This window comes from Lithobates pipiens, unplaced genomic scaffold, assembly GCF_037356315.1.
Source record: "Lithobates pipiens isolate NorthernLeopardFrog02 unplaced genomic scaffold, aLitPip1_a1.2 Scaffold_23, whole genome shotgun sequence".
Classification (NCBI taxonomy): domain Eukaryota; kingdom Metazoa; phylum Chordata; class Amphibia; order Anura; family Ranidae; genus Lithobates; species Lithobates pipiens.
In genome coordinates this window covers 255311332-255324060 of record NW_027507785.1, presented here as the reverse complement: position 1 = coordinate 255324060, position 12729 = coordinate 255311332, and the positions used below count along the sequence as shown (strand labels likewise).

The window sequence follows — 12729 nt, the reverse complement described above, 5'->3', positions numbered from 1 at the left end:
TTTTTAGGACAGTAACTTGCATATTAGCCTTTAAAATTAGCACTTTAGATTTCTCCCATAGACTTGTACAGGGTGGTTCGGCTTTTCGAATTTGCCGCAAACAGCCCAAATTGTTCACTGTTCGCTGAACAGGCGAACAGGCAATGTTCGAGTCGAACATGAGCTTGACTCGAGCTCGAAGCTCATCCCTAATGTACAGTAACCACTAACAACCAATCAACAAGCAGAAATCATGTGCTGTAACCTCTAGCAACTAATCAGTGAGCCGTAATGTCTACTGTAACCTCTAACAACCAGTCAGTGAGCGGTAATGATACACTGTAACCTCTGGCAACCAATTGCTGCCTGATCTGATTCAGTAAACGGATTTTGAGTCTAGCGAGTCTAAACTGCATGGAGGAGGGGCCCAAGAAAATGTTTGCCCAGGGTCCAATCAAAATTAAAGATGGCCCTGACAATACATCTAAAAGTTTTTGTAAACAGATTTTAGATAAAAAAATGTTTTAAAGTGGGGAGAAATTAAAAATTCCCCAACCCCCAGAGTTTAATTCCTATTCAGGGCTCAATTATTAAAGAGAGAACATTTACTCACTGTCCCAAGGACAACCAGATAGGATGTGAAATAAACTCTCCAATGGCTACACAGAAGTGCTTTTTTTTAACTAAGTAGCATTATGCTAGAACCTTTGGTAGCTTTTTATGCTTTTATTATTGTCTGTATCCCTGTTGCAAATTTGCCCTCATTTCCTGTTTGGTGAAAGGTTTCCCTAGAATAGAAAATGAAGGAAACTCTCTCTAACAAGACCTGGGTAGCACTAAAATCTGGCAGGAGTTGTGTCTCCTTCATTTCAGTATGAAAAGAGTTTTGGCTATAGATACATTTTAAGAGGTCATTTGTTCTTTAACACAGAGCTAGCTGGTGTTGGATAACTCTGGATCTATGCCTTCTGCACCTCTCTTACTTCTGCATTGATAAGTCCTTCATCAGTCATCAGATCACCAGTCATTGGGGCGCAACTCTTCTATAAGGAAGCAAAGCCTTGCCTAAACCACATTGAGACACAGTGCTGATCAAACTAAGTCAGTATTAGGGGAAAGACCAGTTGCAGGAAGACCAGGAAAAATACTTGTGACTAGTCCTTTGCCCTCTATATGATTTTTTTGGATACAGCTTTCACAGCTGCCTCTTCAAAGAGGTTCTAAGGCCAAGTTTCCAAAAATGAAAAGTCAGCCGCTGACTTTTAATAAACACTCACCTGTCCAGCGATCCAGCGTCATCTGTCTAGGGATCCAGCGTTGTCCATACCTGAGCCAGTTCTTCACCAGTCTTCAGGTCCCCGGCACCGGTATGTTAATTGTGGGAAAACTGGGAAAGCTGCTATGACTCTTTGTCCCATTGCACATGCGAGAGCCGCATTGCACCCTGTGAATGGTCCTGCAGCCTCTTGGGACTTTTGATGAATCCCAGAAGGTTGCAGGCAGGGAGGGGTGAGCCAAACTCCTACTCAGTTTGTCTAGGCAATCTGAGCGGAAGTGGGAGAGGGGGTACTGGTCAAAACTAAGTACGTGCTCCTAAAAAAAAAAGTCAAATATGGCAGGGATGGGGGAAGAACGGCCCTTTTTGGTGGGGGGAATTTCTCCTTTAAGCATCAAGCATTTACAATACTAGAAGTGGACAAATATCTCCCTTTGTATTTCATGAGCACAAAACCACTATTTATTTATTTATTTTAAATCATGCATGAATATAATTACATCCACATCTCGTTAGAAAAGCATATACTTCTTTCAGCATAAGCAAATTACAACCACCTTGGCATAGTTATAAACAAATATCATTGATTACCATTGATAAGATTTCAGTGCACCTCTCTTAGCAATTTGTTTATACATCTTCTCTCTGATTTAGGTTTCAATACCTATTTAAAATTGTTACAAATGAAAAACAGGTATGGAGGCAAAACAGCAGTGTTTTATTTAAAATTGTTGCAGTACAGATACAATACACTTTACAGTATAAGCCTTGCTAGCATCCTGTATTACTACAGTCATCTTGCCGTTGATAAATCACCATTGATATATTGTATTGACTGTACATTTAAGGCACTGCTCCTTTTGTTTTGAAGAAAACTACCAGCATATTGTACCAAGAAAGAATGTCCACGACAACACAGAACAGGAATGCTTGAAAATTCAGGGTCTGTAACATAAAATGGATAACAATTAAAAACGCAGAACTGTAAACAAAAAAGTCTCTGTCTGTCACTACACTACACTATATTACCAAAAGTATTGGGACACCTGCCTGTACACACACATGAACTTTAATGGGATCCCAGTCTTAGTACCCAAGGTTCAATATTGAGTTGGTCCGCCCCACCCTTTGCAGGTATAACAGCTTCAACTCTTCTGGGAGGGCTGTCCACAAGGTTTAGGGCCGGTTCACACAGCGAGGCGCGGCGAGGCGTCTCCGACTTGCCTCGCCGCGACCTGCGGGGATCTCAGCGGCGACTTGCAGAGGACTTCTGTATAGAAGTCAATGCAAATCGCCCCCGAAGTCGCCCAGAAGTAGTACAGGAACCTTTTTTCTGAGTCGGAGCGACTCGAGTCGCTCCTCTCAGAATGGTTCCATAGTACTGAATGGGGGCGACTTGCGGGAGCGAGGCGAGGCGAGCCGTGTCGCCTCGCATCGCATCGCTGTGTGAACCGGCCCTTAGGAGTGTGTCTATGGTGTGTCTATGGTTTGACTATTCTTCCAGAAGCACATTTGTGAGGTTCCGGCCCCGGACCCGCAAATGGGCAAGTAAAGCCTGGGATACATAGCGAGGGGTTGGGCACACACGGGGTGGCCAACTAGGATGCAGCTTTTATTGTCGACATGGCGGCCTGCGCCTTGTTATATACATTACAGGTCACTGCTGCTCTCTCTCCTTTTGCAGGGTAACTGATGTTGTAGCTGCCTCCTCCTGTATTCTGCAGCCAGGTGTCATGGTGAAAGCGAATATTATAATGGTGCTTACCATGGAACTGGTCGTGTTGCTGGTTGTGTTGCTAATTGTGTTGCTGGTTGCGTTGCTGGTTGCGTTGCTGGTTGTGTTGCTGGTTGTGTTGCTGGTTGTGTTGCTGGGCAGTGGGCACATATGAAAGTGTTGGACTACCAACATTAGTCCAGAAAACCATCCCTGTTTGTACGACTGTGGCTCTGAAAAAAATAATTTTGTAAATAATGAAAGTTTTCCACACCTTTCTCTTTACCTGAAGATATTCTGCAAATACTCAAAATCTTTGTTTGCTAAGTAATAATAATACTATTTAACTTAAAAGTGTTTTGTAGATAAAAATAGAGTATTGTGTCTTTTGATAAGGTATAGTATAGTACAGTTTGTGTTTTCCCCCTCTTGGAGTTGATTTACTAAAGGCAAATACAGTGTTCATTTTGCAAGGGAAGTTAGTTGCACTACACAAGGGAATTTTCCTCAGAGTTTAGTGAATGTGGTGAAATTTGACTTTGTAAAGAATATCCAATCATGTGCAAGGACAGTTAAAAAAACAGTATTCATTTGTTGAGCTGTTTTTTTAGTTCAGATGATGTACCCTTGTTTTGGCTTGTATAATGCAACTTATGGTTACATAAATGAATTACAAAATAAACAGCATTTGTTACTTGAACATGATTGGATACTGGAAGTCAGCAGAGCTTCACCTCAGTCACTAAGCTTTGTGGAAAATGTCCCTGCATCTTGCAAAGTGAACAGCCTATTTGCCCGTGTGGTTAAATTAATGTTTTTAATCATTGTGATGCTGCTGAATATTTAACCAATTGCTGTCCTGCCCACAGTTCTTTTACTGAGTGTGTGCAGCGAAACCAGGCTTTGCAACATACATATACGTTGCCCCAGGGCGAGCAGTGCGCCACTCCTGTGACCGCTGTGTCCACCAAACACAATGAATTTCTGTTAACAGTACCCAGCCACTGTCAGTGTGCGCACAATGTAATCAAAACTGTTATGAATGACAGCTATCACACAATGCCTAGACCAATCACAGCACCCTTTATAATGTGATAGCTGTTAGCTAATTACAGCATCACTAGAGTAAGCACAGCTGTTATGAATGAAAGTCATTCATGACAGTTCAAACAATTGCTGTTACAGGGATCATTACTGTAATAGCAATCACACTGTAAAAAAAAAAAAAAAATATATATATATATATATCCCTGCTCACCTTCCCCCGCCACACAGTAATATAGTGTCACTGTGATGTCACTAAACTACTCTCATCACAGGAAGTTTAAAAAAATAGTAAACAAGAAAACAATGTTAAAAAATAATAAAAAGTTTAACTGCTAGCCGACCAGTGTTACTACGGCAGCATGGCTCGGCTGCACGAATCGCCATTATGCTACGTCGGTAGGATAAACGAGCCGATTCAAGTGCCCGGCAGTCTCGATCACCGCCGGGCTCCCGCGATCACTCGGGGCACACGGAGAATCGGGAGCAGATCGTCTGTTCATGCAATGTATGAAGAGCGATCTGTTAGTTTCCTTGCACAGTCCCATCCCCCCCTTCAGTTAGAACATTCCCTAGGATACATATTAATCCCTTCACTGCCCCCTAGTGTTAACCTCTTCACTGCCAGTGACATTTTTACAGTAATCAATGCAATTTTATTCGCACTGATCGCTGTATTAATGGCAATGGTCCCAAAAATGTGTCAAAATTGTCCGACGTGTCCGCCATAACGTTGCAGTCATGATAAAAAACGCTGACCGCCGCCATTACAAGTAAAAAAAAAAAATAATAATAAAAATGCCATCAAACTATCCCCTATTTTGTAGACACTATAACTTTTGCACAAACCAATCAATATACGCTTATTGTGATTTTTTTTTTTTTAACCAAAAATATGTAGAGGAATACATATCGGCCTAAACTGAGGAAAAAAAATTTTTTTTATATATATTTTTGGGGGATATTTATTATAGCAAAAAGTTAAAAATAATGTTTGTTTTTTTCTTTTTCTGTTTATAGCGCAAAAAATTAAAACCGCAGAGGTGATCAAATACCACAAAAAGAAAGCTATATTTGTGGGAAAAAAAGACGTCAATTATGTTTGGGAGCCACGTCGCACGACCGCACAATTGTCAGTTAAAGTGACGCAGTGCTGAATCGCAAAAAGTGGTCTGGTCTTTGGCCAGCCAAACAATGTAAAAAAATATATAGATATATTTTTGTTTAACCACTTGCATCAATCTCTCGATCTCTCTTTCCTCCCAGACCAGGGATCCTCAAACTACGGCCCTCCAGCTGTTGCTAAACTACACATCCCATGAGGCATTGTAAAATGCTGACATTCACAGACATGACTAGGCATGATGGGAATTGTAGTTCCTGAACAACTGGAGGGCCATAGTTTGAAGACCCATGTCCCAGACAGTCCCATCCCCCTACAGTTAAAACACACCTAAGGAACACAGTTAACACCTTGATCACCCCCTAGTGTTAACCCCTTCCCTGCCAGTGACATTAAATGACTTGGGGCCCATATACCGGTGCCTACTCTGCGTATTTGGTAATCCTGCACTGGGCCTAGCTTCTGTGTGCCCCCTCTGGGTGTTTTAGTGTTCCCTGAGGCACAGGGGCAGTGTACAGCCCTGCCTGCTGCCTGCAGCCTGTCAGGTCTTTGTCAAGTTCTTTTCACTTTTAGGGCCCTATGCGTTCAGGGGACAGTTCCTGGAATGCCAATAACCTGCATTTTGGGCACTTGCCCTTGAATAGAGATTGTGGAAGAGCTGTCTTTCTTTGAGTTTACAATGGAACTTTTGTACAATGTGACGTGATTCAAGTTGACAGCTCCTGAAAGGGATATCAAGTGGAGGTAACTATTTGAAGCTGTTGGGTTTTCGTTATATTAAATAATGAGAAGAATCTTACTGGATTTGAATATCGCCAGCGTTTGAAGTCGGTGCTATCCATGTCACCTGTAGGCTGTTCTTTCCAGAACTGGACGTGTGACTGACTGTACTCTGCAATGACAGTACAAACCTAAACTTTTGCAGTTTCATGATAATATAAACTAAATACATGTAAACTGAAGGAAATACGATTGCCTGTGTTACTTATAACTAATTTAAACTGTCCTGCCATTTATCTGCACAATATATAGAGTATTGCATTGCATGTGATGTGAAGCATTTGTTTATCACCTTCGTATTAATCCTGTAATATTTTCTTCATTAAAATTTTACAAGGTGTTCCACATCTATAATCCACATCCCATTTTGTTACCCTCTTGTTCATTTTGTGTATCGTGCAAAATAATCATTTGGTTTTAGGCATCTGTTAGGCCTGGTTCACACTGTTGCAGGTCTGCAAGCCACATTTCTCTGGGCTGCTGTGTCTGCCTATCATGCAGGAAAAAGGTTCCTGCGCCATTTTAAAAATACAGCGAATGGGAAATCACATGGCGTTCACCCCCACATGATCTACATACCGCCACAGGGAAATATACACAGCTGAGGCTGTCAGTCACCTGTTGTGTGCAGGAGAGGGGGGCGGGCCGTTCACCTGGGAGGCTTCAGAGTCCTATCAGTGACTCATGTAGATAGCAGACCGAAGCGAGATCAAAGAAGTTACACTCTTTGGATTCCGGCTGGTACACACTATAAAGGGAAATGCTTTATTCATTGTTCATTTTAGAGGTTTACAACCACTTTATAGACCAACTCCCCCCAAAAGTTAAAGGCAAAACTTTTTGGGGGTTTTGAGTTGAGTAGAAAGGAATTAGAATCCATGTCAGGTCTTTTTATTGCTGTCTGTATCCCTGTTAGGGAGACTCATTCTCTCAAATAATCCTCTTTATTACTGAACACATCACACCCTAGAGCCACAAGGCAAAGTGGTGGTGGTGTAGTTATATCATGCCTATCATGTGCCACTGATTGTGGGTCCTGTATGTAAGAGCCAGAGTGGTATAGGAGAAAAGATGATTGGTGATCATTTCTCTCACCTCCTATCAGCATGCTCCTTGTCATCAAATTTACATGCAGCACACCCGGTTAGCACCCATTGATGCCCCTCCCTCTTTTAGGCTGCTGTACACAAAAATCCAAGTCAAATTCAGGTACTTATACTAGGTGCAAAAACGTTTTCATTGTTTACTCACTGAATACAGAGCTTCACTACTTTGAGGCTTTTATGTGTGGAGTTCAACTTTAATATGACTATTTAACATTATCATAGTACCAGGTAGCTGTCTTTCTCTAAATCCCACATACTGTACATGCCCTACCCACCCATCAGTAATTCTAGTGATTTTGCATTCATGATTAGGGAACACTAAGAGCCCTTTCACACCGAGCCATGGAAGGCGTTGCGGTAAAGTGGCATTATTTTTAGTGCCGCTTTACCGTAGTTTTAGGGGCAGTATTCGGCCGCTAGCAGGGCAGTCTTACCCCCCTGCTAGGGGCCGAGAAAGAGTTAAAACCACCGGCGGTATAGCCGCGCCACCCCATTGATTTCAATGGGCAGGAGCAGTGAAGGAGCAGTGTATACACCGCTCCTTCACCGCTTCAAAGATGCTGCTAACAGGACTTTTTTTACCACCCTGCTAGCGCACCGCTCCAGAGTAAAAGCCCTCGGGGCTTTCACATTGGAGACACAGCAGCAGCTGTTTCAGGGCGTTTCGCAGGCGCTATTTTTAGCACTGTAGCGCCTGCAAAGCGCCCCAGTGGGAAAGTGGTCTAATACATTTTACAGCCAAACACTAACAGAGACCTAATGGTTACTTAAAATGTAGCACAAAATACATCATTACAGTTTCCTGACACTTTTATCCCGCTAGAGTTTATCCAGTTGCATTAAATACATGTCTATACTCACAGCAGCTGTTGTACAATTAAGAGTCTGTGCATTTGATGTCACTTGGAAGGAGCCCAAAGGGATGGTGTTGCTGCCTGATCGGGCTTGGATTAGAAAACCTTCAAACTGAGGGGAACCTCTACTGCTGGTGAGAGTAACTGCAAAATTGAAAGCAAACTGAAATGTAATTCATTTAATGTATGCACATTAGAAAACATGTATTAGACTTCAAATATTTCCTGTAAATTTGTATCGGTGGTTGATTCACTAAAAAATGAGAGGGGCGGGGCCCAAGTGACATCCCATGGGACAACGCATAATATACAACCAGAGGAATTTATGAAGACTGTCTAAGACACGTTTTAGAACGCCAACATGCCTCCTCCTGTTGCGAAGACGTACATGAATCTGGGGCACGCACTACTGGCTGCTGGGGGATCTATTGTTGCTGGGGGACATCTATTTTTGTGTGGCATTCTATTGTTGCTGTGGAGTGATCTATTATTGCTGGTTGGGCTTATGCTGCTGGGGGGTCAATTGTTGCTGGAAGGGATCTACTGTTAAGGGAGAAGTCTATTGTTGCTGTCGGCTAAAGAGTCTATTGATGCTGGGCTGGCTTCTGGGAAATCTGTTGTTGCTGCTAGGGTCTATTGTTGCTGGGGGTCCATTGTTGCTGAAGGGATCTATTGTTGCTGGGAAGGGTTTAATGCTGCTGGCTGCAGAAGATCTACTTTACTGCTTTTCTTGTTATTAACAAATTCCATACTAATGACTTAGCAACATTATACGTGGTCCTGTATCCTCTAAAAGGGGCTGTACTGGGAGGTAGGTATTGGGTGAAACCAAGGGATGGTGCTCAGAGATGGGTAGGTGGCAGAGACAAGAAGTGACGCAGAAAGGGGAGTTCCTGCACCTATTCTCTGCGAAAAAAAGCTCTGGCCGCACCTGTTGGTAAAGTTAAACAAGTGGTCGGAATTTTTTAATCAGGCAGGCCAATTTAAAGGGCCATAGCACCATGTAAAGTGTCAGTTTGGATTTACTGAATTCCCCAGAGTGTATGTAATGCTGCATAAAACTGTTATAGAGTGTGGACATGCTATAGGAGACAGTCATAGATTGTGGACAAGCTACAATATACAGTAAGGGAGTGTAGACCTACTACAGTATTGGTTGCACAGGGGGAAGTTCATGCCAACCAACTTGCATTTATGTATCATTTATCTACTGTGAGACTTAGCACCTCCCTGAGGCCACTTATCAGACCATGTTGTCAGGTTTCTTCACCAACTACAGGGACTCCTGTCCCTGACACCACATGGGGTAAAAAGCCATAGTGCAAAACACTTTTCATCCTCCACCAATTCTATACCATTTGCTTTAAACTCAGCCTGAAGACATAACGAGTGCTAAACTTTTCATCAAATTTCTAAATTACTGCATTTGTAGTATAAAGGAATAGGAATAGTAGTGATAAGGTTAAAATAAAGCACTTGTGGGTTTACCTAATAATTTTTTATATAATTTTCCTTTAATGGGGCGTGGCAGTGGGGTGTCTCCTATGCCTACATACTTTTGATAATAGGTAACCCTCGTTCCATCTCAAAAAGTTGGGAGGTATGCATAAGGACAAATATGTTAAACTGTCCATTTGCAGAGAATGTAGATTAAAGATAAACAGTTGTCACCTATTCCTTCATGCATCCTTCCATCCAGTACCTAAAGATATTGTTCTTTGTACATTAGATTCATGGATGACTCTTACCTGTAATCTTTTCTCCAGGACTGTAAGTGGTTTTAGACAAAGTTAGAAAGTATGGTGAGGAGGAGGTCTGTGCTGGGGCATCATGTTGCGGCATCATTGTACTACATGATTCAGCAACTTGTCCATTTGCATAGGCATCAACCCCAACTGAAAACCAGGCAAGAAAGATAAGGGCAAAGCTTTGTACCGCAAGGCTCATCTGTTAGGAGAAATATATATTGATTAAAGAAATTATATATACATGACATTCACATCCAGTCTGTATTACTTCTTACATCTATAAAAGTATGTAAACCTTCTGTTTTTAAGAATTTTCAGCAACTGATTTAATCACTTACTGAGTATGCAGATTATCTTTTAATCCATACCAATGTTCCAGTTTAACCCCTTGTCTATACAGGTACATTTATAAACATCCTGGCATTACAGGGGTTAAAGTGTAACTGAAGGCATTTTTTTCTGTGTTAGGTAGAGTGGAGATGGACTAGAACCTCTGTTAAATTGTTTCACTGTCTGTACCCTTATTAGGGAGAGTCACCCTCTCTATTTGCACTGTTTACCATTATCTTTAAAAGTGTAAGTAAAATATGTAGCACCTTCCTAGGAAAGTGCTAGAAGAGAGTATCGTTTTTTGGTCATTCTGCTTAACAGGAAGATGGTCAGGTAAAACTTATGCCTCGTTTAAACTGAGTGGATCGGTTCAGTTTGGTTCGGTATGGTACGCTATGCTATTTTGAGTGTTTCCATTATGAAAACGGCCCATACATCCAAACCATACTACAGCATTCAGGGTCCTGCTTCAGATGTGTGGATGTGTGGCCATAGAAATGGCACGGTACTGTTAGGGAGAAGCTACTGGCATCACACAATACATTCCACTGATTGGCGGACAGATAAAACGTCAATGCTCACGTCAAAGGCATTTTTTCTAAACCCCATATGGCCCCTGGTGGTCCAACTTGCAGTGGAAACGCTCACCTGAATAGACCGGACCATTCTTAGCCCTTGTACACACGGTCGGAGATTCAGACGGAATGTATCCTATCGGACTGTTTTGTCGGATAATCCGACTGTGTGTGGTATGCATCGGACTGTTTCCGTCGGAATATCCGTCGGACCCAATTTTCCAACCTGTTGGAAATATTTTCCGACAAACTGGTCCAATCGGACATACTCCGATCATGTGTAGAGAATTCCGATTGGACAAAGTGCCACTCATGCTCAGATCAAATTCCTACATCAAAGCTATTGGCTACTAGCCTGAACGTAGTCCCGTCGTAACGAAATAACGTCATCACGTTCTGAACGATCGGCTTTTCCGACAACTTTGTCTGACCGTGTGTATACAACAGTTTCAGACAAAATCCGTCAGACAAAATCCGACGGACAAAATCCGACAGATTTGGTTATCGGAGTCTCCAACCGTGTGTACAAGGGCTAACACTTCCAAACTGTACCGATTCATACTGTTTCACTCAGTGGAAACAAAGCATTAGTGTGCTCTCTGCCTACCAGGGAGCAGGATCTATTGGTTAGGTCTGCTCATTGTACTCAAGTGAAGCACAACTTGTTCTGACTGTCCCCCATTGGTCCAATAGGGAGGCATATTGGACAGTGGGAGTTGACCTGGCAAGTGAGTGCACAGCCTTTGTTACAGCCCTGGTAATTGGCAGAGGGAAAGTACTTTATTGCCAAAGGACATGTGGTCAGGCTGAGTTGAGCTGGGGAACAGAACCTAGGAGGGAGAAGGTCGGTTGCCCTCTCCTCTGCAGAGGCCGTGCAGCCCTGGGTGGTTGACCCAGGGGCCTAGTGAGAGTGAGTAGCTGAAACCAGAGGTCCTGCAGAGCTGACTAGAAGGGAGACACCAGTGAGGATCTGAGTCGGCCTACTGCAAATACAGATTTGTGTCTTTGGGGCCTGTTGAGTGAGGGCTGCCCCCTTCAGCTAGAAGAGTCAGTGGATGGGTGTAAGTAAAGGGGATGCTAGCGAGTGTCCTCGAGATAATTTAGTGCATCAAGTCTGCTGCTAGTTAGAGCAAGAAGACTTAACCCTTACATACATATGGTTATATGACCAAAGCAGTGTGACTGCTTCTACTACCAATCTGGTGAGGCCATGTGAGAGTTGTCCTCATTCTTTGTGAAAGTTCTTGTTGGAGTATCCCATCCGAGTTCCAAATAAACACAAAGAAAACAAATACCTTGGACGGTCTTTGCGTAATGAGCAATCGGGTGTAAAGGGTGGAACAAATAGGAGTTCTCAGCAACAGCGGGAACCCCTAACAACAAAGTGGGGAAATCCTTAACAACCAAGCGGGAATTCTCCTAGCAACAGCGGGAAACCACAGCAATCAAGCGGGAAATCCCCTGCACCTAAGTGGGAACCCTCTGCACCTAAGTGAGAACCCTCAGCACCTAAGTGGGAACCATCAGCAACCAACAATCAGCAAGCCCTATGGGGACAGTGCTACAAAGAAAATCACAAATTTTAGGTTGATATAAGAAAAGTAAAAGCGGGGAAATCTTCCAATAAAGCCCCTAGTTCTGTTGACCTTGATGACACTCTGGGATTCCCTTACTTTGGAGGGATTTCTTCTCAATTCCTGTTTTGGTGACAGGACAGGAAGCAAAGTAAAATCTCACTAATGGGACACAGATAGCAAAAAAAAAAAAAATCCTGACAGTGGTCATGGTCTTATACACTCATTACCAAAAATATCGTCACCCCTACATTTTTGTCAGATAATGCATTTCGAAAATTGTTGCACTTACAAATGTTTAGGCATTCTCATGTTTATTTCTTTCGTTTGTATTGCTATGACACAAAAAATGGAGAAACAAAAAGCCAAATCTGAAGCATTCCAAGCAAAACTCCAAAATGAAAATGAAAACTCCAAAATTATTGCCACCTTCTCCAAATTATTAGAAATAATTGCATTCCAAGTTTGTGATGCTCCTGTGACCCCACTGCTGACATAAAGAAAAGAATACAGTTTCCTAAGTCCAGATATAAATCCCATAGAGCACATGTGGCGAGATCTCAAAACAGCAGTTGGGAAAAGGAACCCTTCCAATCTGAGAGACCTGGAGCAGTTTGTGAAAAATA

At 42.5% G+C, this 12729-nt stretch overlaps 1 protein-coding gene across 2 annotated transcripts in view; it reads right to left on the bottom strand.

Moving 5' to 3' along the window:
- Positions 1-1952: 1952 nt before the first annotated feature.
- LOC143928277 (putative ferric-chelate reductase 1) overlaps positions 1953-12729 on the bottom strand; it is a 48630-nt gene continuing 37853 nt past the window's right edge. For both annotated transcript variants that reach the window (XM_077453060.1, XM_077453061.1), the window contains exons 2-6: positions 9625-9823; positions 7884-8020; positions 5937-6028; positions 3021-3202; positions 1953-2200 (exon numbers count right to left, since the gene is read on the bottom strand). In XM_077453060.1, coding sequence (XP_077309186.1) covers positions 3052-3202; positions 5937-6028; positions 7884-8020; positions 9625-9823 — 579 coding nt within the window. In that variant the 3' untranslated portion in view covers positions 1953-2200; positions 3021-3051. The remainder of the gene's footprint in view (positions 2201-3020; positions 3203-5936; positions 6029-7883; positions 8021-9624; positions 9824-12729) is intronic.